Source organism: Ambystoma mexicanum, chromosome 5q (assembly GCF_040938575.1).
Source record: "Ambystoma mexicanum isolate Mex_15411 chromosome 5q, UKY_AmexF1_1, whole genome shotgun sequence".
Taxonomy (NCBI): Eukaryota; Metazoa; Chordata; class Amphibia; order Caudata; family Ambystomatidae; genus Ambystoma; species Ambystoma mexicanum.
In genome coordinates this window covers 933,575,951-933,603,432 of record NC_090933.1, presented here as the reverse complement: position 1 = coordinate 933,603,432, position 27,482 = coordinate 933,575,951, and the positions used below count along the sequence as shown (strand labels likewise).

General features: G+C 48.7%; 1 protein-coding gene across 1 annotated transcript in view; it reads right to left on the bottom strand.

Moving 5' to 3' along the window:
• GRHL2 (grainyhead like transcription factor 2) overlaps positions 1 to 25,867 on the bottom strand; it is a 567,062-nt gene extending 541,195 nt beyond the window's left edge. The window contains exon 1 of the mRNA XM_069621448.1: positions 25,731 to 25,867. Coding sequence (XP_069477549.1) covers positions 25,731 to 25,750 — 20 coding nt within the window. The 5' untranslated portion in view covers positions 25,751 to 25,867. The remainder of the gene's footprint in view (positions 1 to 25,730) is intronic.
• Between the last annotated feature and the right edge of the window lie 1,615 nt (positions 25,868 to 27,482).

The window sequence follows — 27,482 nt, the reverse complement described above, 5'->3', positions numbered from 1 at the left end:
GTGCTGAAACAGCAATCAATATTTCATTCATGAAACACCTTTACTTATTTTTCATGTAAAAAGTGAAATGTTGTGCTCATGAGATTATTTTATATAAGTTATAATTAAGCATCACATTTTATTGAAAGTGTGATGCTTCTCCACGTGATGGGTGTTGTTATAATCTCCATTAAAATGCCCCAAAGCCCATCACTCAGTCGAGACCATCCTTGTGCAAGGCTGATATGAGCCCTTGGGTCCATCCCTACTTCCAACCCCATTGCTATCCAAATACCCATTCATATCCTAATGCCCAGCACTGCTTTGAGGCCCATCTCTGCTCTAAGGGCAATCTCTTCCATAAAGCTAATCCAGCCCGAGGCCCATATCTACTGTAAGCACCATCCCTATATTGAGGCCCATCCCTGCGCCTCGCCCTGATTTTATTGTTTGGAATGAATTATACAACTGGGACATACCACATATAAAAGTGGGTCATAAGGAACCAATCAAAGAGGGAGGATTCAAATAAAATACGGAAGTGCCTAGTCCAGGTAAAAGGTGCCTGGTGGCTTTCACAGCGAGTACATAGGCCATGGACACAGGCCAAAAAGGACATGCTCAGAGTGACTATCCAAAGGGCCTGATTCACAGAAGCCTTTTACAATGGAGCAAACCCTTAGGCAAATGCTTTGTGAATCAGGCCCATAGTCTTTGTACATAAACGAAAGACAATCATTCATTTATCAAAAACAATCTATTATTACATCAAGAACATGTGTGGAGGAGAGATGTAATTAAGCAGCACAATTCATTCAAAGTTAAGAAGTACTACGTTGTAGCAGTATAACCAACATTGTTATGACCTCAGTCATACTGCCTGCATACCCACCACTGCCCTGAGGACGATCCCTGCCCTAATGCTCAACCCTGCTCCGAAGCCAATCCTTGATCTGGGGACAATCCCCGATTGTAGGCCAGTCCCTGCTTCAAGGCACCTCCCTGGCCTGGGTCTCATCTCTGTATCGTGGATTAACACGGCTCCCGAATTTATCCCTGATCCAAGCTTCATCCCTGCTCCGGTGCCCATCCATCCCTCATATCCATACAATTCCAGGGGTCGAAGTGGGCGGGAGCGGTAGGGAGCGGTGCTCCTCTACTTCTTTTAATTACGTGTTACTGTTCCTATACTTTTATTTTAAAAAGAACCCGTTCTGGAATGGTTTCGTTTTAACATAAAAGTGTAGGAAGAAGTTGAACCTTGCACTTTCAGTGCACTGTACTGAACGTTCCCCTAAACAGCAGGGGCATGTGTTTTGGGGTTTGTATTGTGTGTGGGAGGGGGCGTGGCAATTGGGCTTGTGGGAAGCGGTGCAGACCAGTAGGGAACATAGTTCCACTACTTCTTTTCGTACACTTCGACCACTGTCCAATTCCCAAAGGCCATCCCTAACACAAGGCCCATGAATGCCCTAAAGCCTATCAGACCCCTGAGACCAATCCCTTCTACATGGCCCATCGCAGCCTTGAGGCCCATCCTGACCCCAAGTTCATCCTACTAAGGAGGACCTTATGGGTGGGCTCAGACCACTGTGCAAACAGGTATTCAACCGTGGAATGGGAGAGAGAGAGATTTAGTGTCATTGAGGGTCTCCTGAGTAGGCTACAGCCCATGGAACAAGCTATTTGCCTTTTGCTTGATTTCAGTAGTGGGTTGTTCCCATTGGTCACTCATTATAACGTGTATGTATGCATGCACACTTGCTAGGTTATTGCTCTTCTGCAGATGGTCCCAATACTTGTAGGGCGATATTCTGCAGGATGGCCACCATGTGAAGATACCTAGCAGTGCTCCTTCCATTCTGGTAAATCTGCTACGGAAGGCCAGGTAGCATCCAGTTTCCCCCGCCACCAGACAACACATGCTTTGGAGTCAGAGTGGGAGCCGGAAACTGTGTATTGCTTTTAAAATGCACAGAGCATGCACTCTTCTACTTCCTTCACATAGATCCCAGGCTCCCACCCTCCGTCACCAGAAATATTCGAGCATGAGTATCATAACTCTATAAACACATTGGCCCTCATTACGACCCTTGCGGAAATCAACTGACATGACCGCCATAGCGTAAATAGCGTTTCCGCCACTGCACGATGGAGGAAAGTGCGGCTAATTCTGACCCATCGGGCACGAGCATTACGCCATGGCGGAAGTGCAAAGTCCGCGATGGCGGAAATGACCCCAAAACGCCCCTTACCGCCGTCGTACGTCGCCCTAGGTGCAATTCCGCCACCCATCTTAGCGGTCACCGTAATGAGCGGTCAGCGCAAAATACGGTCACCGTAAATATACGGAAACGGAAGTAAAAACATGGGGCCGGAACGGGAAACAGCACGCCGTACACCTATAAAAGCAGAATCCCAACACAACCATTAAAAATCCGACCCTGAGACACATCCCAACCCGTTACCCACCCCAGTCCAAAAAATCAATATGGGAAAAGTTGCTAAAAAAGCGTGCGACCGCAAGCGGCAGGTCCACCTCTCCCACGAGGAACTCACCGTGCTCACAGAGACCCTCCAGGAGAATGCTGCCGTCGTCTTCTCCACGCAAATGACCAGGACGGCACTTGCGAACAAGAAGGCCATATGGGCGCTGGTGGCACAGCGGGTAAGTGCGGTGGGGACCGCACCCCGCAACCCACAGCAATGCAGAAAGCGATGGGACGACCTACGGATACGCGTCCGGAGCATACTCTCTGCCAACCGGAACATTGCCACAGCTACCGGGGGAGGATCGGAATCACCCATCAAGTTGACCCCCTGGGAAGAAATCTGTGCCTCCACCATTGGAATGGAGAGCATAGAGGGAGTCGGAGGGATGGAGAAAGGAGTGCAGACATCAGAAGAATCAGGTAGGTGGCCCAAATAAAACTATGCCAAATCCCCAATTACCAACCGTGTGAAGTACCATGTGTCCCCATAGTGCAATAGAAACACATGTTCAGGAGAACGACCACATACAATGCCATGACAGCGCCCCTTAAAAGTCAGATCAAATAAATAAATATTTAAAAAACCAAAAAACACACTCTACATGTGCAGCATGCACACCCTAACTGCAGACTGCAAAATATCTGCATCCCCAATACACACAAAAATGAGACCACCTCCAAGGCCCTGACCCAAATCACCCCCAGGTACCACCCCAATGCATGTGATACAATTGCCATTACAATTACCACAGACCCATGAATAACGCTCGCCCTCCTTTACTCCACCACAAGGTCCGATTCCAACGACGAGCTTCAGGACACCCCTACCAGCACACCTGCAAAGAGGGCCAAGACCAACGGCCAAAGACCCTCCACCTCAGCTGCACGGATCAAGGCACGGCAGCTGCACAAATCGAGTGGCAGCACACTGGAGGGGACATCAACAGGCACCCCAGCAGCCAGCATGTCCACAACAGCAGCACCACAGGTCCCCCCAATGGATGCCAGAGAAGGCACTGCTTCTGGTGGCAGCAGCACCCTAGGTGACACTGCATTCATGCCAGCATGCTCCGACACAGAAAACGGTGCTGCCGAAGTAGGACACATCCATGACCTGTCCCAATCCCCCTGCATGTTTCATCCCGTACACCATGAGGAAACCACGCAGGGGCACCCACAAGACGACGACTGGCCAACCCCCACAAGGCCTGTTGCAAGGCAACATGAGGCGTCCAGCCCCTCTGTGACACCACCGCAAATGGGCATGGCCCAGCAGAGGCAACAGTCCCTCGAGCAGATGATAGTGCAACAGCAGCAACTAGCCACGCTCCTCAAGGAGCATGCTGATGAATGTGGGGGTTCTAAGGCAGCCATTGAAATATCTACTGAGACACTTAGGGCAGAAATCGAGCGAAGTACAGAGACACTAAGGGCACAAATGGAGAGAAGTACCGAGAGCCTGAGGGGTGAACTGCATGCGACGTCCAAAGACGTATGTGGTGAACTTGCCGCTGTGCGCCGTGTGCTCACTGAGCTCTCACAAACCCTTAGGGACATGCATGGACGTGAGCAGGCAGAGACATCATCCGTTGCAAGTTCCGTCCAGGGCAGCCCCCAACGTAGATCTGGGAGGACCCGGCGCTCCACAGGCAGGGGTGCCCCTGATACCCAGAGAGGGGGCTTGCAATAGCGTCTGCCCACTGACAATGAGCGTCATTGGACACTGGTGTTCGGGGGGGAGGTAGGAGGGTGGAGGGGGTGTGTTGGGCTTCTTTGGGTGGCGGGTCGATTGGGTGTGTAATGTCTTTTCACATCTGCAATACAATTCTTCATATTCATCCTATGAGATGTGTGGACATTGATCTCTGTGTACGAGGCCTATCTTGGCGTACAGTCCATATTGTGCATGTCCCAGACACACACAGTGCAACAAGTCCCGTGTCCATGTAACAGCCACCAGGCGTGAGTGCTAGAAGCATGCATCTATGAGATTCTGCCGTAATTCACGGGCCTCCTGTGCCTCGCGGACCCCTTGAGGTGCTGCCACATCCCCACCCTCATCATGACCATCTTCAGGTGCTAGCAGTTCTGCGTCGGGGGGCATGGCCACATTCCTACGTACGCACATGTTGTGTAGCATGACACATGCCATGACCATCTTTGCCACCTTCTCATGGCGGTACAGGAGTGCCCCGCCAGACCTGCTGAGGCAGCGGAAACGAGCCTTCAGTAGGCCGAATGCCTGTTCTATGACCACACGGGTACGTGAGTGGGCATGGTTGTAGTCCTCCTCATGCTGGTCCTGTGGGTTCCAGATTGGTGTAAGGAGCCATCTCTTCAGTGAATACCCGCAATCACCTGTATGTGGACAAGAAAGGATGTTTGTGGAATGTCATTGCTACGTACGCACCCCCCCCCCTTCCTGACAGGTCATTCACGCATCACCTACCCCACATACTCATGCATTAAATGTGACTCACCGAGTAGCCATGATCGGCGCCCTGCATGTCGCTCCATGTAGCGTGGTATTCTAGAGTTCCGCAAGACCATAGAATCATGTGTTGATCCCGGAAATCGGGCAGAACAATGTGTAAAGATCCTGTTGGAGTCACACACCATTTGCACATTGATTGAATGATATTGTTTCCGGTTGCGGTACTGGGCCTCCATGGCATGTGGGACAACCAATTCCACATGGGTGCAGTCGATGGCACCAATGCAACCCGGTATGCCGCCAAGTGCATGGAATCCCACTTTTGTGTTTGTAAGCTCCTGCTCTGAGCGTGGTAAAGAGATGTAGTCGTCTGAGTGCTTCAGGAGGGCATCAAGCACTTGGAATAGTGTCCGTGAGAATAGTGGCTGTGAAATGCCATGCAACTGTCCGACTGTGTGCTGGTAGGTGTCTGTGGCCAGGAAGTGGAGTACAGACACCACCTTCAGTAGGGGTGGGATGGCGGTTGGGCTATCTATCATGCTGACAAGGTCAGCGTGTGTCATGTCGACAATGGCGGTTATGGTGTCCCGGTCCAAACGGTAGAGGGTGTGGATCTGCTCAGCTGTGAGGTTGAACGGATTAGCTCGGATGCGTTGGATTGCGGGCTGCCTGCGTGGTGGTAGTGGCTGTGCTGGTGGGGCTTGCTGGCCATGCCTTGCCCTCCTCCTCCTCCTCCTCCTCCTCCTCCTCCTGCGTCTCCTCTGTGCGGCCGGTTGTTGTAGTAGTTGGCGTTCGTCTTCTTCTTGAAGTTGGAGGACTTGCAGTGCAATCAGGTCCCCCAGGCCCAACATCGCTAGTCCTGCCGGTAGCATTCTGGAGTGGGTGTGGTTGGGGGAGCGGTTTGGGTGTGCAATTTATGTGTCTTCAGGCTGTATAGCCTTCACCTGTGGTGATTCATTCCACCTGTGTCAGCTGCAATGCCTTTCGTGCGAGCACGTCCCGCACACGACGCTGCAATTCGACGCATGGCATCTTGCATTTGCTATCATGTTCTTGATCCCGATGGCTGTGGAATATTGGTTTATAGGTTAGTTCTGCTATGGTCCCATTGTTGCACATACTATATTTGCATTCGCGAGCAGACTTGTGAAGGGTCAGTGGAATGTAGTGCTCGATCAATGGTGGACCCTCATGCAGCACTGTACCGACGTTCACTGACGGCGGGGAGTCCCATCACTGATTGAGGCCAGTTACCATTTTCACACACAGCCGCACTGCATAGATGTATTTGTGAATCCAAGCGTTCACAGATGCCTTTTCAACGTGATGTTGCAAATGAGGAATTCGAAGGACAGCGCTTTCAGTTTTCTACTAGCGGCGTGGAGACGCCCACAGGTCTGACTGGAAATGTAACGTTCTATTGTTGAATGTCCTTGGGACAGGGCCCATGACGGGAATGCAATGATTGATATGGTTTGAATGGGATGCGCCATAGCGTTGTGGACGATGAGGCAGGACGTTCCCAAATACATGTGACTTCACTACACAAGGAATCCGGGCAGGAGCACAGTGGATTTTGAAGGCTGCATTACGCACAGACTCAATGGAAATTTCGAATGTTATGTGAGTGAATATTCAGGCGTTTTCATAACGGGATGAGGGAATGATGAATGGATGCATGGAAAGATGATTTAATTGGGAGTCTGCCATGTACATGGCTATTTGGAATCTATCCCCTTCCCCTGCGCTATGTGATGCAGAGCTGCCATAGTGGGACCATCGTCTGTCTGCCCTTGTTGAACCCTCCCTGTCTCGACGCGCCTTCAATCACTTGTGTCTATGCACGTTGATGATCCCATCTGATGGATCCTGTACTGACAGGCGCATGCACACAGACACTCGTTTGAAATAGTGTATTCACCTCGATTTGTGTCGTAATGATTCGCAAGTGATTTTTGGGTGCAATTGATCCTTATGAGTGGGCTAGCATGCATATGGTTGTAGGTTTGGTGTGTTGAATGAAGTGAGTAATGCATATGGAGTTCGGATGACCATACTGTCATTTTTTTCATTTGGGTGACAGGTATTTCCTCCCCTTCTGCCGCTGCCATCTGTACGCCACTCCTGCAGATGGCTTCTACAGTCGACACCTGCAGCTTCGAGTTAATCAGTGGAGCACCATTACGATCTTATGGGACGATCGCCAATGGCCCACATGCCCTTACGCAGTACTAGTGGCTAGGTGCAGCATACCTAGCTTCCAGCTGGACTAGTGCCTACTTCATGGGACGGCCCTGCGGTCCTAGGCGCTTCCATGTTGCCTTTTTGGACGTTGATGTAGCCCCTGTGTGCCATGAAGGTACAGGGCGTCACACATGGGGAAGCTGGTCATTTATTGCAGATGCAGCCCACAGTAATGCTGATCATTTGTGAGTTTATGTTCAAATGGCTGTATGGCCTTGGTGATTTTGATGTGCATAAAATTTATATTCAGATATTAACCGTGTAGCGTTATTCTTTGCTGGTAATGTGGCATATTCCGATTTGTGGCGCGATGTATTGTGAGGTGTTCTGCATTGGGTTCTGGCTTCTGGGTACAGTTGTGTGGTACGTCCTTATGCTGATGGTTGGTTTGACTACTGGCATGTGTACAGGGCTGGTGCAGTCTCCCTCGGGTTACTGCTTTGGATGTTGATTTGCACTGGTGGCAAGCGATGGGGGACTGTTGTTGTTTTGTGTCATGGAATTTTCAGTTCATTTTGGTGTACTTGCACCTTCAGATGCCTGTCCTGCATCAGTACGGCAATGGTGTGTTGCCAATTGTGGATGGCCACTCACAGGGCACTTGGGGCCCCTGCATGCATTTGTTCGTTGGCATGCATGGGTGACTTGTACATTTCGCTGGTTGCATGGTGTGACTGCATTGCGCCTACGAGGAGTTGTGCAATGTGGCCAGGGAGTGGAGTACAGGCACTCAGTAGAGCCATTACGGTTGGTTCGCGATGCCGTAGTTCTCGCCATGGCGGAATGGTACTTTCCGCCATGCTTGATGGCGTTAGGTGAATGTCCGCTGGGGTCAGCATTCGCGTACCGTTGCGCCATGGCGGATATTGCGGTTTTGCAGTGCGCGCGTGCGCGTACTTGGTGCAGTTAGCGTTGGCGTTCGCTACGGTGTCGCTAATGGCATCGTACTTTACGGTGACGGGTCATGATCGCAACGGGCGGTATTCGATGGCGGTATTACATTTCCGCCATCGTTTTTCGTATTCCGCAAGGGTCGTAATGAGGGCCATTGACTGTCCTCCTGCATGCCGAGTTACATGGTGATGATCCTGATGCAAGAAGGAGCCGCTTCTACCACAGCAGTGAAGAGGCGGCTGCTAGAAAGTATCATCCCAGGGACGCTGCACAAGGGCACTGACCCACTGCTCGCCTGGCCCAGGAACAGGCCACTGCTGGTCATAGGAGTGAAGTCTGGCCCTGCAGGGAAACTGCCACAGGTGGCCTTTGGCTGAGAAGAACTTGTGCTGTAGCCAAAACCTTCATCGGAAACTAAGTAAAAGTATATAAAAATGCCCTGTACAATAATCAGCATCAACTGTATTCCAGTGCTGATGATCTCTGGATCACCTGTACATTAGCCAATACCTGTCAAATCCTTAACTCAGAGAGCAGTGTAAACATTATGGCATCAAACAGAACTGTATCTCATGACCTCGCCCCCTCCACTGATCTCCTTCGGTTTTCCAAATGCAATCATCTCTAACACGATCGACACTTGCCGTAGATTACTTAATCAACGGGCTTGGTAAAACCAGTTATCCTCTGGCTTTGAAACTGATTACTATCAACTAACCTGGGTAAAGCCCCCACAATGCTAGGGCCCGCTTAAGCACCTCCCAAGTCCATCACACAACCAATAACTAACCCGATCTCACGTCCAGATTTAACTGGCCTCGATGATGCCATCACCATGAATCCACCTGCACAAAAGCTTCTCATGACCTTTATTTATCACGCACGCACCCATATGATCTCCAACCATATACCTCCATCCTCCTCCCTGTATGTACTTCCCTTCTGTACATGCTTCCTACTTGCCCCGACCCTCTTTTCTCATCCTACCAGTCCTTGTCTATCGTCTTACTGCCAGTTCCATCTCTAAGTCCATTCTTGTTCGTCTGAGGGTTCAGGATCTTACAACACTCGGGCAGGGTCACAATACGCCTAATTATGCAACAGGGCTTCGGGGCAGGTGATTGGTGCAGAACAAATGCTGGATAGAATAACAGAACATAATGCAATTATTGAATTGCCCGCCTGCAGCCTTGGTTGATTCTGAGAAGTCAAGTATCAATGGATGTTTTTGGGGCTGTTATATATTTAAAGCCTAGATGCCGACTGATGCATTGTGCCATATTTGGCAAAGCATTGTTTCCCACTTGACAAGGTAGAAACAGGATAAAATGGGTGCTGATTTAAAGGCAAACACGAGCCCGCGTGGATTGCACCGTCGGGGCTTTAGCTGGACTGCGTGTGAGATCCTTTCTGCACACTCTTTTCAACAGGCGGGCTTCTAGGAAGCCCTTAATGTCACGTGCAAAGCACGTGCCATCTGTACAGTGCCCTTCACCGGTCAACACTGGGCCTCATTACGAGGAAGGCGGTAAGGGATTACCGGCACCAGTAAGGGCACCGGTTCCGGTAATCCCTTACCACCCTACTACGAGTTCCCTTTGCGGGTCCTCCCTTAACACCTGGTTTTTCCAGGTGTTAAGGACGGGACCTGCAAAGGGACTCTGGAGCTAATAACGGTACCGCAATTTGCGGTACCGTTATTAGCGCCTTCCCCATTCCCATTGAGCCCTATGGGGAAGGGCTCTGGTGAATGGGGAATTACCGGACCCGCCAACCTTGGAATGGGCCGGTAATAGCTCCATTCACCTGGGCGGAGTCCGTAAGGTTTTGGAGGCAGCCATGGCGCTAAAAGCACCATGGTTACCCCCAAACTCTTAATGAGGCCCACTGTGTTTCCTAACCCCACCCTGAACTGGGAACGACTCTCGCGCAGCTTCTTCCGTCCTTGTGCCCGCAAACATTCTTCACTGGCTACAGTCTGAAAACTATATGTGAATCAGACACCCCAACATGCAAATTCTGAGCTGGTAGGCCATACACGCGAGGGGATATAAAATCATTCTTGACTATTCGCATGAACTTTGGGTGATGAAAAGTAAACAACAAGACTTTGCAACGTGGGCCTTTGAACCAATAAACGATACAGGGGAGGCATTGGCAACAAGATGGGGGACAGGGGCGGGACTAGACTATGTAAACGGACATGCTCAGAGAGCCCTCCAGTCTACCTCCTTGCAAGAAGATTAACAGTCACATGATCGAAGGAAGCGGCAGGGGCAGCAAACATTAACGATGGACAAGTGTTGGTTTGCTCCGGGAAACGCGAGAATGCATCTTCCCTGGAACTGCATCATTCTTCAAGGCTAAATGAGGAGGTCCTGGTAACAGCCATGTCGTCAGAGCTAAAAACGGATTTGCTCATTGGGTGAATGTTGCTGCTTTTGAATTAGACAGTGACATTCTGCTGGCTGTTGTGTTACAGTGCCGTTTAATAAAATGACTGTATCTCTTTAAGACATTCCAAATTAGTTATGTCAATGTATTTTTCTCCATCACCTGGAACTATCTCCTAAAGAGGCTCTGCACAGTCCAGGATCCGCTTGCAGATAGGAGAAGGCTAAAGACCTGGCTTTCCAGCAAAGACAGCAACCAAGCAATTGTCCACTGGACTGCACAGCAAAGGCCCTACTGCAATCCGCCGGTGAGGCCCATTCGGATTAGCGCCCAGTGGGGGTGTTGCTAGGTCTGCAAAAGACCTGGGGCTACGCTAATGTTGGGATTGTCGGGACTGGGGGCTAGCTAGCCTTTTGGTTGTAGAACCTCAGCTTCTATCCTGGGCTGAAAACCAAAAGACCCGGGGCAAGAGCCCCATAAGCCCCCCTAGCAACGCCTCTTGCACCCAGAGTATAAGCCCCCTGTTGCCACTAATCACAACCATTGAGTTTGCAGACAGCTAACCGTGGAATGTCTGTGGGTGCCTGCCAGATGCCCTATGTAAATCCACATGAACGATTCTTAGACATTTCCCCTGTCATTTGCAAAGTTTGAAGGTGTTTCCAGAAACCATTTGAAGCCTTCCTGCTTCAGAATCCCTACGCAACACTTTCTATGGTAAGCAATCGCAATCTTTCTCTACTTAGTTTAAAGAGGAAACCCAGAATGAAGACTGCGCCCAAGAATAAGTTGCAGGGTGATTTATTATTTACAAAAGGTGCCCTTCTTGATGACACGTGTTTCAGCTTTTCTTAAAGCCTTTTTCAAATCAGGGCTACTCAACCGAGTTAGTAGTACAAACTGTTACAAAGCATGTTCCCAACAAAGAATCATTAAAGCAAACGAAATTATGATAACCATTGTTTCATACGTGATTATGTAAAGTAATAACATGAGAGAAATGCAAGATAATCCAATGGAAATAAAAATATATAAAGATGAAAACAAAACCAGATAAACAGAGGGTTGGTAATGGGGAGGATGCATAGGAAGAGAAAAAGAAAAAGAGATGGGGAGAGAGGATTTAGTCATTTTCAAAGATAACGTGTGTATTCAAGAGAGAGTAAGTGGTTGCATGTTACCTTGTAGTCTTGAATGCCCCTAATACTTTATATAACGTATGTGTTCTTTGATATCCGGGTTGGATCCCTTCAGGACAGGAATATCATGATTTAGATGTGTATCTTAGTTATATGTAGATAATGCATATTAGCTTCTGCATTGATTAATTCTATTCTCTCAGCGCTTTGCGCTGTTGTTAATTAACAGATGGAATATTGCAAACCACATTGATGATGAACCAAGGATTATCTTTAAACAGGCAGAAACATTAAAAAACTAATTGAGCCCATCTTAGCTACCAGACCTAGACATAGAACAATCAACAAATTGGCTAAAAATCATGCTTTGTAACAGTTTGTACTACTAACTCGGTTGAGTAGCCCTGATTTGAAAAAAAAGGCTTTAAGAAAAGCCGAAACACGTGTCATCAAGAAGGGCACCTTTTGTAAATAATAAATCACCCTGCAACTTATTCTTGGGTGCATTCTTCATTCTGGGTTTCCTTTTTAAACTTACCTGATGTGTGGTTTTTCTTGGCTAAACCACAATCCAGGAAGACGTGACCTATCTATACAGAACAAATTTGAAAAGGAATATAAACAGTCTATGAACTAACATGTCGCCATGTTACACCAGACCTTTGAAGCCAATAACTTTTGAATTTCTCTACTTCCCGCTGCTGCAGACTCCCTCATCCAGGACTTGACGCTGCACACTGCCCGCGGCCAGAGTTAGAACCTGCACCACGATTCCACGGTATGTCTTCTCACAAGTTCCACACCTGAAGGTCTCTACTACTGAGACCTCGCCACATACTCATCAGATGGCCACTCTAAACTGCACACCGGGCCACACCTTTGTCCTCCAGCACTAACATACACAACTTCTGTGCACTAGACGCAGACCAACTATACACTCGCAACACCCTAAAGGTCCCTTTCATCAGACTTCAAACACCACAGCACTTTACCTCTGCAACCCACTTACATACCACACACTCTGCAATGCATCCTAGCACCATGGGCACACAGGGCTCCCCTCTGGAGTTAAAACACCTCCGTGCTCTGTACAACTAACCCCTAAAGCTGAACCACATACAGAGCTCAGGGTACCTCCGGTCTGCATGCGGCAACACAGCAGCAAAGGTATTTTGCAGATGTTCTCCCTCCCCTATCCTAATCCACCCCTCTCTGTTTCTGATCTGCCAGTGTCCTTGGGGGCCAAGTTAATGGCAGCGGTGTATTGTACAAATCCCATCAACGTAACATAACGTGGCATAACATAACCTCTCTGCATAGGATTGCAAGCAGCCCCGGGCGCGTTTTAGCAGCCATGCACGAGTAGTGCAGTGCCCTAGTAAAAGGTATACTCCTCCTTATAAATTTATCTTCACCGTGTTTTGCAACCGTCACATTATTTCTTTCACTCTAAAATGCACCGTCTCTAGGCGGCTCCGCAGAGTAGGGGTCTGGCAATAATGCCAATGGTGGTCTAAGGAGGTCAAATATCACAGTTTGTTGTGCACTTGCTGCAAAGACATGCCTGCAGCCGCCAAGTCACATGTTGAATTTGGTCAAACCAATTCTGTGGTTCATATAAAAGTTGCAGTCTTGGATCAACCATTGGCGAGTCCTGATTGCAGCTTGGTTGGGTGTTATCTAGTTGTTTGCAAATTGGAGTGTCCTCTTACTGAGACTGCCCAATACCTTAAGAGGTGAATGAATGAAAAACTGGATTCCAAAATCCAGCAACGGAATAAACTTGTTTTGGTTGATAGAATTTTATTTTTAGGTAGTTCACAATGAAAACTTTGTCTTAGATATCTGAAAGTCCTCGACACGTGTTTGCCCACTTAACACATAGTGCTTCATCAGGAGGATTGGTCAAATTGGATCATACATTTAGAGTTCATTTTTGAATTTTCAAGAAGGCTACTTCCCCTGCTTGATTATGTGCTCTTGTATTAAATGGAAATTCATTCCAATTCTTGTCTTTGCCTTCATTTGTGCATTGATTGTGAGAGGTGTGGTTCAGATGGCCCGATCTTGCTTTTGCAGTATTTTTTGTGGTTCAGGCGTCTGAGGATGCCAGTGAGTGGGGTAACTATGCATGTAATACCCTGCCCATTGGTACACTGAACATGAGATAAATTAGCACCAAATGACAGCTGCAAATGGGAAGTCCTGAGGTCATCTGGAGACACTACAAAGTGACTTGCAATAACATCCTTTCTCCAGGTTCATTATAATGCATGCACTCTGCCCTTTAATATGCTGTGGCTTGCTCCCTGCGATGCACGATGCCTGCTAATCCATGCATACTACCAGATGTGGGGGAGGAAGCACACCAGCATACATACTTCTTGGAATGTGTTGCAAACAATCCTTTTGTGCACTTTGAAACCATATTTACCCTTCAAAAATAGTGTCAGGAGTCCCCTTCTGTGGTGGCAGTATGCCCTTCAAATAACCAATCCGACGCCCTCACAGAATAAGTATTAACAGGCAGGTGGCGCTCTGCCCTTCTGTGCCAGACTCCAGCCGGGCATGCTTCTCCTTATCAACTGACCACTAGGAATTCTCAGAGAAAGTTACTTTAGAATAAAGGAATCTGAAAAGCTCATTGACCGTTTAATGAAGTGTTTAAGTGGCAGCGGGTGTTCTTTTCAGCAAGCTTCCTTTTCTGCAGTGCTCCAGTTCTCTGTGGGCAGTGTGAGCTCACAGACAACAGTAATAATTGATTACAGTCGGGCGGTGGGCTGATTTTCTTCTTACAGATGGGTAGTGATGCTCCAGCAGCACTGTGCAAAGAAACATGCGCTGGTGTGTAGACAGATGTTGCAGGCTTCCCTGTATTAAAGGGACATTGCAAGTCTGAGAGAAGTTCCATGTCGCGTCTAGCATGAGGCTTGTGGCCGTGTGCCTTATACGCACGCACTTCCAAGGTGACATACAGTAATGTTCTAATGTACTCGTTGGGACGCCTTATTTTAGATAATCCAGCATGACAGGCGTTCATCCCCATCTGAAATAGTCAATAGGGCCCACGACGTTGGAAGCAGTTTGCAGTGTTTGTAAAGGCTGTTTTTGGGGCGGGAGTAGCTCAGGGGCAACGGCACGCGCCTGTCTTGGATGAGAGCACACAGCATGGGTAGAATCTCAGTCCCGTGCCTAACGTCTGGACTCCAGCAGAAAGCGCGCTGGAAGACCCCAATGCATTTACTTTCTTAAAATGCCACTGTCGGTGATAGAAGCGAGCTGGGTGCTTCTCCTAGGAGCAGAGGGAGGACAAGCCATTGAGGGCAGAGGCCAAATCGTCTGTGCTTTTATTTCTGTCCGTAAATCTTTCTTTAGGTCCCAGCGCTGTTAGCACACTACTTTATCACACTTAGGGCCTGATTTACAAACATCTTTTCAATGGGAATTTCGCATGTTAGAACTTTTTTGTAAATCAGGCCCTTGGAATGTTGTGGGGCCACTCAGAGCGTGGAATGCCGGCATGTCTCCGAGGACAGGCCTGCCTTGCCCAGGTTTGCTTCACCACCCCAGAACCATTTTCAAGCCCCAGCTCCTTTACATAAGCCTGTCGCTGCCATTTTCAAGCCCCAGCTCCTTTACATAAGCCTGTCGCTGCCCCCTGCTGCTCTGCTCTCCCCCTTTTTCATGGTTGCATGGCTTCCCCGGCTCTCTCCCCACCACATCCCCCGCATGCCACTGTCCCTCTAGCTTCACAGTCTGCGCGCATGCACCCGCCACAGTGTGGTACCCTGGCCCTGCCCACCTCACCTTATTGCTGGCACCGCGGTACACAGTGATGAAGCACGGCTTGCACACTGGTTTCCTTTTGAACACCCCAATGGATACCAATGGCCATAGTGGCCTCGGTTGAAGGCACTACCATGTAATAATGGCCGTCAACCTCGGAAGCCATTATCACATGGTGCAGCCCTTTCCCGACGTCATGATACCTGAATTGGGCAGCTGTGACATCAAAGTCGAGGATCGTGGTATAACCGGAAATTGTAATGCTACAAGCAAAGGATTACAATACGATAGTTAAACTGTCATTTCACAACTAAAGGGCACTAATATTATGAGCCTACTAAGGTCTGACACAGAATAAATCCAAGCAATTATAATGGTATTAAGGCTCTATTGGTTTATTTATTTATTTATTTATTTAAATGTATAAAGCGCACATACGGCCCTAAGGCATTCAGGCGCTGGTACAGTACATTCACTTAGATACAGTTTAAGAACAAATTCTTGAAACAAGATTACAGAGGTTAAGAGACATTGTTGTGGAAGTGTTCCATGGTTACAGGGGAACATCGTTAGAAACATTCAGGTGGTTGTATCACTATCATCACTAAGTGTCAAAGGAGAATGGATTCATTGGTGACCAAAGAAAAGTGCGTTTTCAACTTGTAGTACAGCATGATCAATTGCATTGTGTTCATAATTTTCCCGGGAAGAAAGCTCAGCTTCAAAATGTGTTAAATAACAAAGGGCGCTTTCCACGCGGAATCTGTCGAGCCACGCAGGCTACTTCCAGACCTTTCACATGATTCAGGTGGTGGCCATTGCTAGCTTCATACTGAGTTCATGTGCTTACATGGGTGCCCGACATTACTGTCTTTAATGGCAGTGCTGGAAATGGACACAAATTACTGGGGGAACACCTTCCCCCTTCGCGCACACACCAGGAGGGATTGGGTGCGGGTGGGGGTTTCAGATTTTCAGTGGTGTGGGCGAGACTGAAGGGCAGAGCTAGGTGTATCAAATAATGTGGGTGCCCTGAATATAGGCTGCTGGCTGCTTTGCATAAAAACAAAGTGCATTTTGGGAAATTGAGAATGACCACCAGTTTATCAAACATGCCTGTGATAGTTATTCAGATGTGCTTATTCCTCCTGAACATGCAATGCACACTTGGTGTGATGCTCATGTCATCAGTCACAATAGTTACCATGACAGTAAAATGTGTGCACACTTGAGACGCACATACAGCTTTGGGCTGTTTCTTTGTTTGAGTTTAGGCTTCACGGGTGAGCAAAGGAGGACTCTCCTGTGAATTTGCAAAGTCGTTGTATATTGCAGGGCAGAGAGCTTCCTCAAGTTGGGGGGGAAGGAGGTTGGGTCACGGGACTCCATGGAATGCCGCTCCTGGATTGGCCATTTTTCCAGTGTGCAGCTCCGGCTCGTTCGAGCCCAATTCTTTCCATGCTTAATGGTGAATAAAGCAAAAATGTTTGTTTTTATGCCATACAAAAAAATGCTGCCCTTGTCCAAAAAGTCTATCCAGCCCTTGGGAAAGCCCTCCGTCCTCAGTCAGAATTTCTGGTGTATTCATTCTGGTAACAGTTATTCACTACACCACTGAAATGGCTGATGTATTAATATTTTAATAACATTGGTATAATCAGATTAAAAATGCAAGAGAGATAGCATCTGCATTCTTTTATGCCACTCAAGCTTTGCCGAGCATATTGTGACTTGCTGTGCCTGATAACTGGTCAATCATTGCCCGCTCGATATAAATTGAAAGGTATCCACGCTATGAGATCGGATGTGTTCCAGTACAATGCAAACGTGCCCATTAAAAACCTCAAATGGGAGGTGGCCAATGAAATCACTCCCAAAATGCTGCTGTTTCCTTCAGTAGTGGGGCCTACCTATATGTCATGAGGCAGTGATTGCAATCAGTTCTGAATTTTGATCTATGCCTTTTCTGAAAGATGCAAGGCATTCTGTGGTCACAGGGGATCACCTACAACCAAAAAAGTGATGGGTGGAAAGTTTTGAATTAATCTAAACCACTGGCACTTCTTGCGGCAACCTTCCACGACACAGTTTTTTAGCCCGTCTGTGCAATTGCAAATGGGGTCCAGCCATATGCAAATCAGTCCAGTACTGCCACCAGTGGGAGCAGCCCAGCCTGAACTGCTAGGTCAGGTCCCCTCTGCACGGAAACACAAGCAACCCCAGTCATGTTTCGGCCTTGTTGGGCCTAATCAGTGAGGTGCAGCTTAGTTCATTATGGTGCAGCGACCAAGGGACCCACATCAGGCCCTCCCCTCTCTCAAATAGGGACACAAACTATAGCCAAAAAAGTGATGGGTGGAAGGTACAGCAGGGAAGTTCTGCAGAAGTAGTCTGAGCGCACTATGCCACCTGGTCACCCTTTGCTAAGGGGAACGTTCTTTGTTCTCCCGGGGGTCTACTTGCCACAGAAGCAGATGCTGTGCCTTGATGTTATTTAATGTTACACTATGCCAGGGCCCTGCACTGTGGTTAATTGCAAGGGATCAAGGGAGAATTCATCCAAAACATCTAGAAAATCTCGGGAGGCGCTCTGCCTCTTTATTTTGTGATATGCAAAATACCTACATAAATTCCAGGGATCAAAGTTAAGGGGTTTCTAAGCAGGAGCAAAATGTAGCTCCTGGATACAAAAGACCACCCAGGAGCAACTTCTTGGAGACTATGGGCGATTTGCTGGTACAGTGTGCCGCATGGGTGACTCCAACAAGAGATTTGAGTAATGCTCATTTTAACTTCAAATTTAACAGTAACGTTTTTGGCACATGGGGCCTGATTTTCGAAGAATTGCACTGTAGCAAATCAGGACAGGTGCGCAAGCAGCTCAGATTTGAACCCGCTACCTTTAAACCGATTCGAAAATCCTAAAATTGAAGCAAATCCAGAGATCCCTGGGATCTGATGTGCCTTTTGGACTGTTGAAGAGTTGAAAGTCAGGTGTTGCCCATAGGCACAGCACTGAGCAGATGCCATTTCGTTCACGTTGTCCTTATTGGCCCTATTTTTAAATATCTGGATCAGACAGGGTCCCCTACATTATTTGTTGTGTTTTTTTAAGTGGCATATGGTTATAATTAAACCTTGTGCAGAATACAAAAACACGAATGTCACATGTTATTTTCTGTTTTTGCATTCTCAGCTAGTGTATTTAAAGCGTGTCACACTAATAATGTTTTTTTTCAAATGTTGGGAACCCTGTCTAATCCAGTTCTTTATGATTATGGCCAGTAAAACAAGTGGCATCTGCTCGGTGCTGTGCCTATGTGCAACACCTAACTTTCAACTCTTCGACAGTCCAAAAGGCACATAAAATGACTAGAAATCTTTTTGTTTTTAAATCACAAATGTGATTAAGATAAATATATAAGGGTCTCCTAAATGATCAACACGGGTGTAAAGTCACATGTGTAAAGTCACATGAGGATATCTGTATAGGTCTTGAAGTCAAAGGTAGCTGTAGTCTGTGTCAAACTCAGCAGACTCTTCCAGACTTCTAGTGGGGGCTAAAGAGCTCACAGTTATGTTGATTCTTGGCACTCAAAAACACATGATATAAAGTAAAGATAATTGTTTAACACAAGCACATGTGTGTGCAGCACTTCCATAACACACATATTTTATTTATTTATTTGAATTTATAAAGCGCACAGGGCCCGGGGGCATTGCGGCGCTGTTACAGTGAGCTTGCTTGGTTACAGTTACATGGTAGATATACCTCTACAGTGACACCCGTGTAAGACACACGCCCCTCTACACATATTCTCCAACAACCCACGCACCACTGTGCATTTCTCCGCGATGCTGTGTGTTCATGCTCTGCGGCTATTCTAGGTTGTGTACTGATGCTGTGTATTGATGTACAGCACAGCATACTGCTAAGCATAGCTTCAGTGAACTTGCTGAGCAGGCAGACGAGACACGAGAAGCCATGGGAAAAGCGTCGTGTACTTATTGTCATTCATCCAACAAGAAGGAGCAAGGCGTTCCTCTTCCTCCCATCAACCACAGAGGGGCGGATTCCATTGACATCATGGGGAATGGAAGCTTACATTACGCAACGCTGGGGCTTATAAAGCAACCGCTCGGCCGGTTTAAGCGGTGAAAAGGCGTACAAAGGCCTCGTGCGGAGAGAAGCAGGCGAGCCTGTGCGCAGCCCCACCTGCGCTCAGAAAGAACAAGTCGCTGCATACTCTGACACCAGAGCCTGGAGCAGGCCGCTCCCAGGAGGCTCTGCCCACCAGCCTGGAATTCCTGAGGTCATGCCGTGACATGACCCCGGAGCAGGAAGTGAGGTAGTCCATCTCGCGCGCGACTCCGGCGCTGACAGCAAAGAAGTAGGGCCGAGCCCTGAAACGACACCCCTCGACGTGTCTGTGTGTGAGGGGGAATGCGGGAGTGTATGGAGTGTGGGGGCAGCACATGGACTACTGTCTGCGCGCCCAATGGTGCCATGTCATCTTTCCAAAGATACATTTCGTGTGATTTACAACATAAGTGAGACCACCTCTCCGATCTGTTGAGCTGGAATGCATGAGGGTAATGTTTCGGACTCGGGCAGAACATGTTATTGTTTGGGAAATAGATGGATGTCCCTCATACAGTAAACGCCAGCGTGAACGTCAACTCCTCCCCATATGTACAACTCATGGGGAGAAGGCACATAGTTTGTGTTATTGTGATTTGTCCCGCACACCACTGTCATGTTCATGGTCTCCAGGCGCTATGGCAGATCTGAAAAGGATGGAGGGCTTAGAATCAGTGGTATTCAAACTGTGGGGCGCGCCCTCCCAAGGGGGCGCGGGTGCCTCCCTGGGGGGCAGTGAGAGCCCAGCAGGAAATGTAAAAAACTTTTTTTTTTTAAATTAATATTTTTTTACATTGGAAGTAATGGGCAGGGGCCGCTCACATGGTCGGGCTGAAGCATGAAACGGTCTCGGGCACCAATGAAAAAGTGCCAGCAGTTGTAAATGGATATTCATTCCTTTAGTCACAGACTGTTTCAATAGTACCCAAGGGGGGCTTTGTGTTAAAATGTAAGTAAATTGTTGTGATATTTAAATAATATTTATTCAGCAACAACGGTCAAAATGACTGACTGCATAGTGAAGAAACTCATCAAAGGTGGCCCATTTTGACTGGGCCAAACTAGCATTTTGCATTTTTAGTACAGACATTGCCCTATTGCCCTACAGGCCAGTCCAAGCCTGGCGCCTCATCCATAATGGCGAGGGGGCACCCACCCAGTGGCCTCCTAACCCATTATGGAGGAGCGAATGAGCCAGCCCAGTGCAACCGTGAGCACTCCCTCAGCTGCTTTTTCCAGCCGAGGGAGTGCTCCTGTGCTGGCTGAACTGTCAATGGGAAACATCAAATCTGTATCATTCCACTATTTGATGTACATACATAACGTTATTCTGTAACCTTTACTCTGTATTCTTTGTTGTGTATCCTCTGTAACTTGTAAGAATAGCGCCCAGATGCCCATGGGCCCGGGGTGCTTTACAAGTAAAAAACTAAACTAAATTAAACACTGGGGGTCATTACGAGGTTGGAGGTAAGGGATTACCGGCACCAGTAAGGGTGCCGATGCCGGTAATCCCTTACCTCTGTATTCCGAGTTCCCTTTGCGGGTCCTTCCTTACCTCCTGCTTTTAGCAGGAGTTAAGTACGGGACCCGCAAAGGTACCTCGGAGATAATTACGGTACCGTAATTTACGGTGCTGTAATTACCTCCTTCCCCATTCCCCTTGAGCCCTATGGGGCAGAAATGGGAATGGGGAAGGGCAAAAGGTGAATGGGGAATTACCGGTCCCTCCCACCCTGGAATGGACCGATAATTACTCCATTCACCATGCCGGATTTTGGACGGTTTCGGAGGCAACCATGGAGCTAAGTACTCCATGGTTAGCTCAAAACCCGGAATGAGGCCCAGTATTTCCTTTGACAGTTCAGTTCAGTTGTCCAGCCGCACATGCTCACTGAGCCATGCAAGGCTGTGGCGTTTTGCTTCGCCAGCATTGCATAGCTCATTGGAAATGCTGGCTGGGGTACTGCATGTGCGAGGGGGAGCTCCTGCGCCTCCTCGCACATACTGACAGAGCAGCCTGGAGCAGGGCATTTCAGCACCCAAACGCAGGCCAATGCAGAAGGTATGTTTATGTTAATTTTTTTTTTATCTAAACGTGTATGGATAAATATATGCTTGTGTTATGAGTGAGTGTATGATGATGGATGTTCGTGTGAATGATAGAGTGATTGCTGTATGAATGTGTGTGTGTGTTAGTTTGTTTTGGTCAGTTGAGCTGATTTTGGCAAGTAGTGATTAGAGGGGGAAGGAGGGTTGTAGAGCAAAGGCTTTTTTTAAAATGCCTAAATGCCTTTATTGCACCCACGTAGCACCTACCCACCTGCCAAAATCAGCTCTCCTTCTGAGGCTCTGTGCAGCCCAGGGGACAGGGATTGTATTTTTTTACTGGATTTCTATCATAGATGTCCAGTCAAAAATACCATGCTTTACCCCTTGGCACCCCAGCGCCTTCCATGCACACATAATCATGTTGATTGTGTTAGGCCCAGTGGGGCCCAGGGGACAGGGATGGTATCTTTTTGCTGGACATCTATCATAGATGTGCAGTAAAAAATGCCATGCCTGCCCCTTGGCCCCCCAGCACCAATTGCAAACTGTTTGGCTATTTACCCTCTTTTTTAAAAGTATGCTCTACAATGCAACATTTTAACCCATTCTTGTTTTTTTTAAACCTCTCTGCGCTCGGTCGCTACTGCATTTTTGGTGGAAATAGTTATGCCGCTCCACTTAAAAAATTCACCAGCCACCACTGGCCCTCGGACTTTGTTTGGAACAGGATGGGGGGAGGCCAGGAACTGTGGTGGGAGCAGGATGGGGGGATAGTGGTGGGAGTAGGCTGGGGAGAACCCAGGGTGTGTGATGGGGTGGGGAGAGCCCACGGACTGGGCAGGAGTGGGATGAGGGAGCCCAGCGACTGTGATGGGAGCAGGTGATGACGCACAATACATACTGTGCATTTGGCATTTTTGTGGGGGCCCGGCCTGCACAAATTTTGCTCAGGGGGGGGCCAGGCCAAAAAAGTTTGAAGACCACTGGCTTAGATATTGTCAAAGTGAGGGAAAGCGCTAGAGAGCGATGATGCACTGTAGGTAACTTCAGTTCTGGAAAAGCAGTCACTGCGGTGCGGGTTAGGTGGTGTTTGTTGTATGAGTGTGTGTGGGATGAGTTGTGTGTAATTGGTTTAGTTTTCTGCAGTGTGTTGCGTTCAGCTGGGTGTTACAGAGTGTGTGCATTTTATGGTGTCTTCTGGTTCCTACTACGGCAGGGTTATCTGTTGTTTGGTGTTTGAGGGTGAGTATGCAGTGAATGTGTCACTTAGTTTGCAAATATTCCAACCAACAGCAGTTTGGGATTGATAAACCAAACTGCTTGCGTTTTCAACATGATTTTATTGAATTACATGTGTCACACAAACAGCTCATGCAGCCAGAGGCAGCTTTCTTAAATGAAAGGAAACAATAACAATGTTAAAGCTTCTTGCAAATGCGATTGGTGGGGAGTTCTCATGCAGCAGGTGAGTGTGGGTGAATGCTGCGGTTTGATGGCAAACTCACAGGAGACCACTCAACCAGAAGAGACCCGCCGGCCAGAACAGGGATTGGAGACCATGGTTCAAATGGCAGAGCAGACCAGACTGCATACGTTTATTCCGGGCTACCTTTGCTGGCCCCGATGGTTTTTAAATCATTTTTATTTTGGATGGGTATAACAAGTGAGACATGCAGAGGGGCAGGCTGTCAGCTTGCGACAGTCCCATGACAGGGGCAGGGATAGATGCGCGCTCGACAGGCCCCCGGGGGGAGACCGTGAGAGGAATTACATATACTGGCTGGCTTAGGTGATTTGTGATTTAGGCAAAATGCTGCAGATTCGTCCTTTAGAAAAAGCGCGCCGTCTGCTAGAGAGGAGAGAAGTTCCTGCTTCTCTTGGGTCCTGCCTGGGCGGTTGCGTGACAGCCAGCAGGCCCTTCTGCTGCGTTTGGCTAGATGGTGGATGCGGGGTACAGGCCCAGCTTGCTTCTCATGTACACTGCTTTACTCTACTGACCAGTGGTCGAAGTGGGTGGGAGCGTGTGGGAGCGGGCGGGAGCGGTGCTCCTCTACTTCTTTTAATTTAGTTTTACCGTTCCTATACTTTTAGTTTAAAAAGAAACCGTTCCGGAATGGTTTCGTTTTAAAATAAAAGTGTATGAAGAAGTTCAACTTGCACTTCAGTGCCTTGCACTGAACGTTCACTTAAACAGCAGGCACATGTGTTTTGGGGTTTGTATTGTGCATGTGAGGGGGCGTGGCGGTGGGGTTTGTGGGGAGCAGTGCAGACCAGTAGGGAACATAGTTCCACTACTTCTTTTCGTACACTTCGACCACTGCTACTGACCATAAGTATTGCACAGCTTGGACGGGCCAAGGGTCTGCGCAGTCTCTGGACAGTTTCTGAAGGTATGAAGGCGCACTGGTCACATCTAGTGCTGCAACCCTGGCATGACGCCAGGGAGTGGCCACACACATGTGCTTTACTGTGTCCAGACCATTGTGCAGATTGCCTGCTGACGTGAAAGTGTACACAGGGGAATCTTAAACAAGATGCGGGCCTAAAATAGGCAACGGTCATATTAAATAAAAAAAAATCCATGATTGGTTTCAAATGCAGTGTCCCCTGGTGGCCATGACATGATTACATATTAATTAAAAACATAATAGACATGATGAACCGGAGCCCTGCTGGTGTGCTACGAAGGGTATCACAAAAAGGCAGTTCAAATTCTCCCTGAACTCCACCCAGTCTTCCTGGTTGATTATACACCAGTAAAATGTTCTTCGCAAACCACCCCAACTCCCCTTTATGCAGGTCCGCCTTTGGAAGATCCCTGCGCCGCCTAAATTAACTCTGCAGACCCCCCTGTCCCTGTAGTAATAGTAGTGTCAACAATCCTGAATCACCCCTCCCCCGGTGCCTTGGACAGCACCCTGGTGCTCTCCAACTAGGACTGCGCTATAATAGAAATGCCCTACGCATGCCTACATCCACACGCCGTGCGATTTCGCTAATGTGATGTAGAGGCCCAGGGGGCTTCTTGGCTCTAAAAATCAACACGACGAGTCAACAGATAAATACATAAACGCCACCCACCTGATCTCCAGCCTCCCTGTACATGACCCTAAAGGCGATAGGCGCACATGCCACTGAACAACATTAGCAATAAAGCAAATGTACACAAAATGGCAGAGCCTGCACTCACTGTAGCCCGCCCGGGGAAAGGGAAAGCCAAGCGCAGAGGGGCCTCGAAACATGTGCCATGTTTGACCAGCACCCCGAAGTGTATTTGAGTGAAGGGTTGGCCTTTATTTATGAAAAACGTAAAACCGTTGGCATGGAAATATAGCATGGCCATCCTTATTAGTGCTCCCCCTCCAATCCACATTTTCTAAAACTGTGATGGGAATGGAACACTGTGGGGATTGGGAAGGGGCCTTTCTTGCTTGAAAAGTAGCAGCCAAAGGCATCAGAACTCTAATAGGGGTATCATCGCTGAAAAAATCACATTTTATTGCAAAAAAGATAACCGTCATGTAATTTGAACAACGCATGGGGGAACTTTATTTTGCGCCGTGTCTGAGATGAGTGAAAAGTACGGAGTGGCGAATTAGCAAACTTTTCAAGTAGCATCCGCCTGAAAGGATGTTCATTCCAAACGCTTAAAAAGAAAAGTGGGTCACACAGCTGACACGTGAACCCAAGCTGTTAACCATGCAGAGACGAGTTAAAAAAAAAAAACTATGGACTAGGTCCCATATTCTCAAATACGTAAACCAAAAAAAATCAAAATCCACATTTTTTTAACTAATAAATGTAGTAGGGTAGGGGTCTCCCCATCCCACGCGGTAGTCAAGTCCTGGAAGATGGCCGTTTCCACTGCACAGAAAAGCTCTTTGTTGCCCTCGCACAAAAGGCTCTTCTCTGCGAAGGCCCTCGCCCGGGCACCTCCAGCGCAGCTCAGACCGAGAGAAGCCACCCTGCAGCCCGCGACAGAGCCGCCGGGGCTCGGGAGAGAGAAGCGACGTGTGTGTGTGTCACCCAGGGCAGCCCAGAGAGCAGAGCCCGCTCCTCTGGCGAGAAGTGGCTGCGAGGTTCCGGCTGCCGCCGGGGACTCTCTCCGGGCGCAGTGTCCAGGGGACTCCCTGCGCAGCTGCTGTCAGCCAGGCCCGGGCCAGTGTGCTACTTACTTGTCCGTCTCCTGTGACATGTCTGGTGCAGTAACCTCTCCCCCCTGGAGTTCTCCCTCAGCGCCGGGGAAACTGGACTTTCAGGTCTGTGCAGGTGGAGGTGTGTGCCTGTGTGAGATGGCAGAACTCGAGCTACAGGTATGTCTCCCCCCCACCCTCCTCCACCCCGCTCCCCCGCCTTCCTTCTACCCCCCCCCCCTCCCTCCTGCCTCTCTTATTTTGTTGTTCTCTCAGTCCAATCACAGCCAGAGAGAGGGAGACAGGTAAGGGGCCCCACCTCTCCAGGTGTGCCGCTGCCGAGCGGCGCCTGGAGTCGGCGTTTACTCTCACAGTGCTGCCCTCTTGCCCCGGGCCCCCGCTACCCCCCGCCAGTGCCCTCTTTTCAGTGACTCGGCGTGTGCTAGAAGTTCTGTGGCACTTCCCACCGCACGCTCAACAGGTACTTCTCACACAGAAGCCACATTCTTCCACTCGCCGTGCGTCGCCGACTGGAGCCCCGCGCTGATTGGACAGGCGCCAGCCTCCGCGTGCTCCCATTGGCGGAGGCGCACATGGAGAGGCACCCGCGCAGCCAGGCTTCCCTTCGGCGACCCGTGGCTGTTCTTGCGGCTGAAGTGCGCGCCACTGAGGCTGTGCACCAGGAGGGAGCTGTCCGGGACTCGGCCCGCGCTACCCGCGCTCAACAGTGGAGGGGAGCCCATGCCTAACCCTGCCTGGACCCGTCAACAAGGAGGACTGTGCAGTGGGGCACAGGGGGAGGAGGAGAGGCGGGAGGGGAGGGTTGCTTCAGATTCCTCCCGGGGTCTCGTCTTACGTTTCTCCATACAGAGCGAGCGGGCTGCTCCCAACCTCGCCCTTCTCCCCCAGGCCGTACTGGTCTTGTGTTAACGCACGCCTTTTCACTGCAGACTGCTCCACTGATACCCGAGAGGAGAGGCTTTGTGAGTTCTTCTCTGTGTGTGTACAAAGAGGTCTCGGCTCGGGCTGGCAGCAATGCGTGAGAACAACAAACAATCATAACACAAAATCACGTCAGTGGGCACGCCGGGCAGGACATGGTATCGGGAGTCGGGACCTGGCCATTTAGGACGTCCATGGCAATCCTGTCCTCTGCCGCTTCCCGTTCCAGAGAGGATTACATAAAACCTCCTTTATGTTACAACACCTGTCAAGGGTGGCCGCCTGGCATTTCATGTAAAAAAGCTTGAATTCGCATTTAGGACTTGCCTGCGGATTTTGTAGTTTCTGTCTCAGAATTTAACTGAGCTAAGGACGATGAAATGTCTATTCGGTGTTGTGTAAAGCGCTTGTTGTCAGGTTAACAGACGATGAAGTCTAATGCAGTCCACAAGCAAATCAAACCTGGGCTGTGCAGGTTGCACACAGACAGCTGCAGCCATGCACAAACCAACTCAGCTATCCCATTGGCGTTAGAGCACAGACAGCACTAGCCACTTGTTAGTCAGTAATAGGCCATACTATGACCGATGTTCATTGAGATTTGAAGGAAGCGTCAGCACGTGGTTCTGGGCAGCCAGAACATCTCTGCTCACCAGTGTACACTGTAGACGCCGCGGCACTACATTCCTGTGTCTCCCGATTTAAAAAGTGCCGAGGCGTTTTTGGACGATCTAGAAAGATTTTTTAAGGTTTTAAGGAAAAGCCTGCTGGTGATTTTAAAAACTGTAAAGGAGGCGGTTTTAACTAGATTGAGTTATATTTGATGGCTTAGTTTCATTAGGTAATGCATTG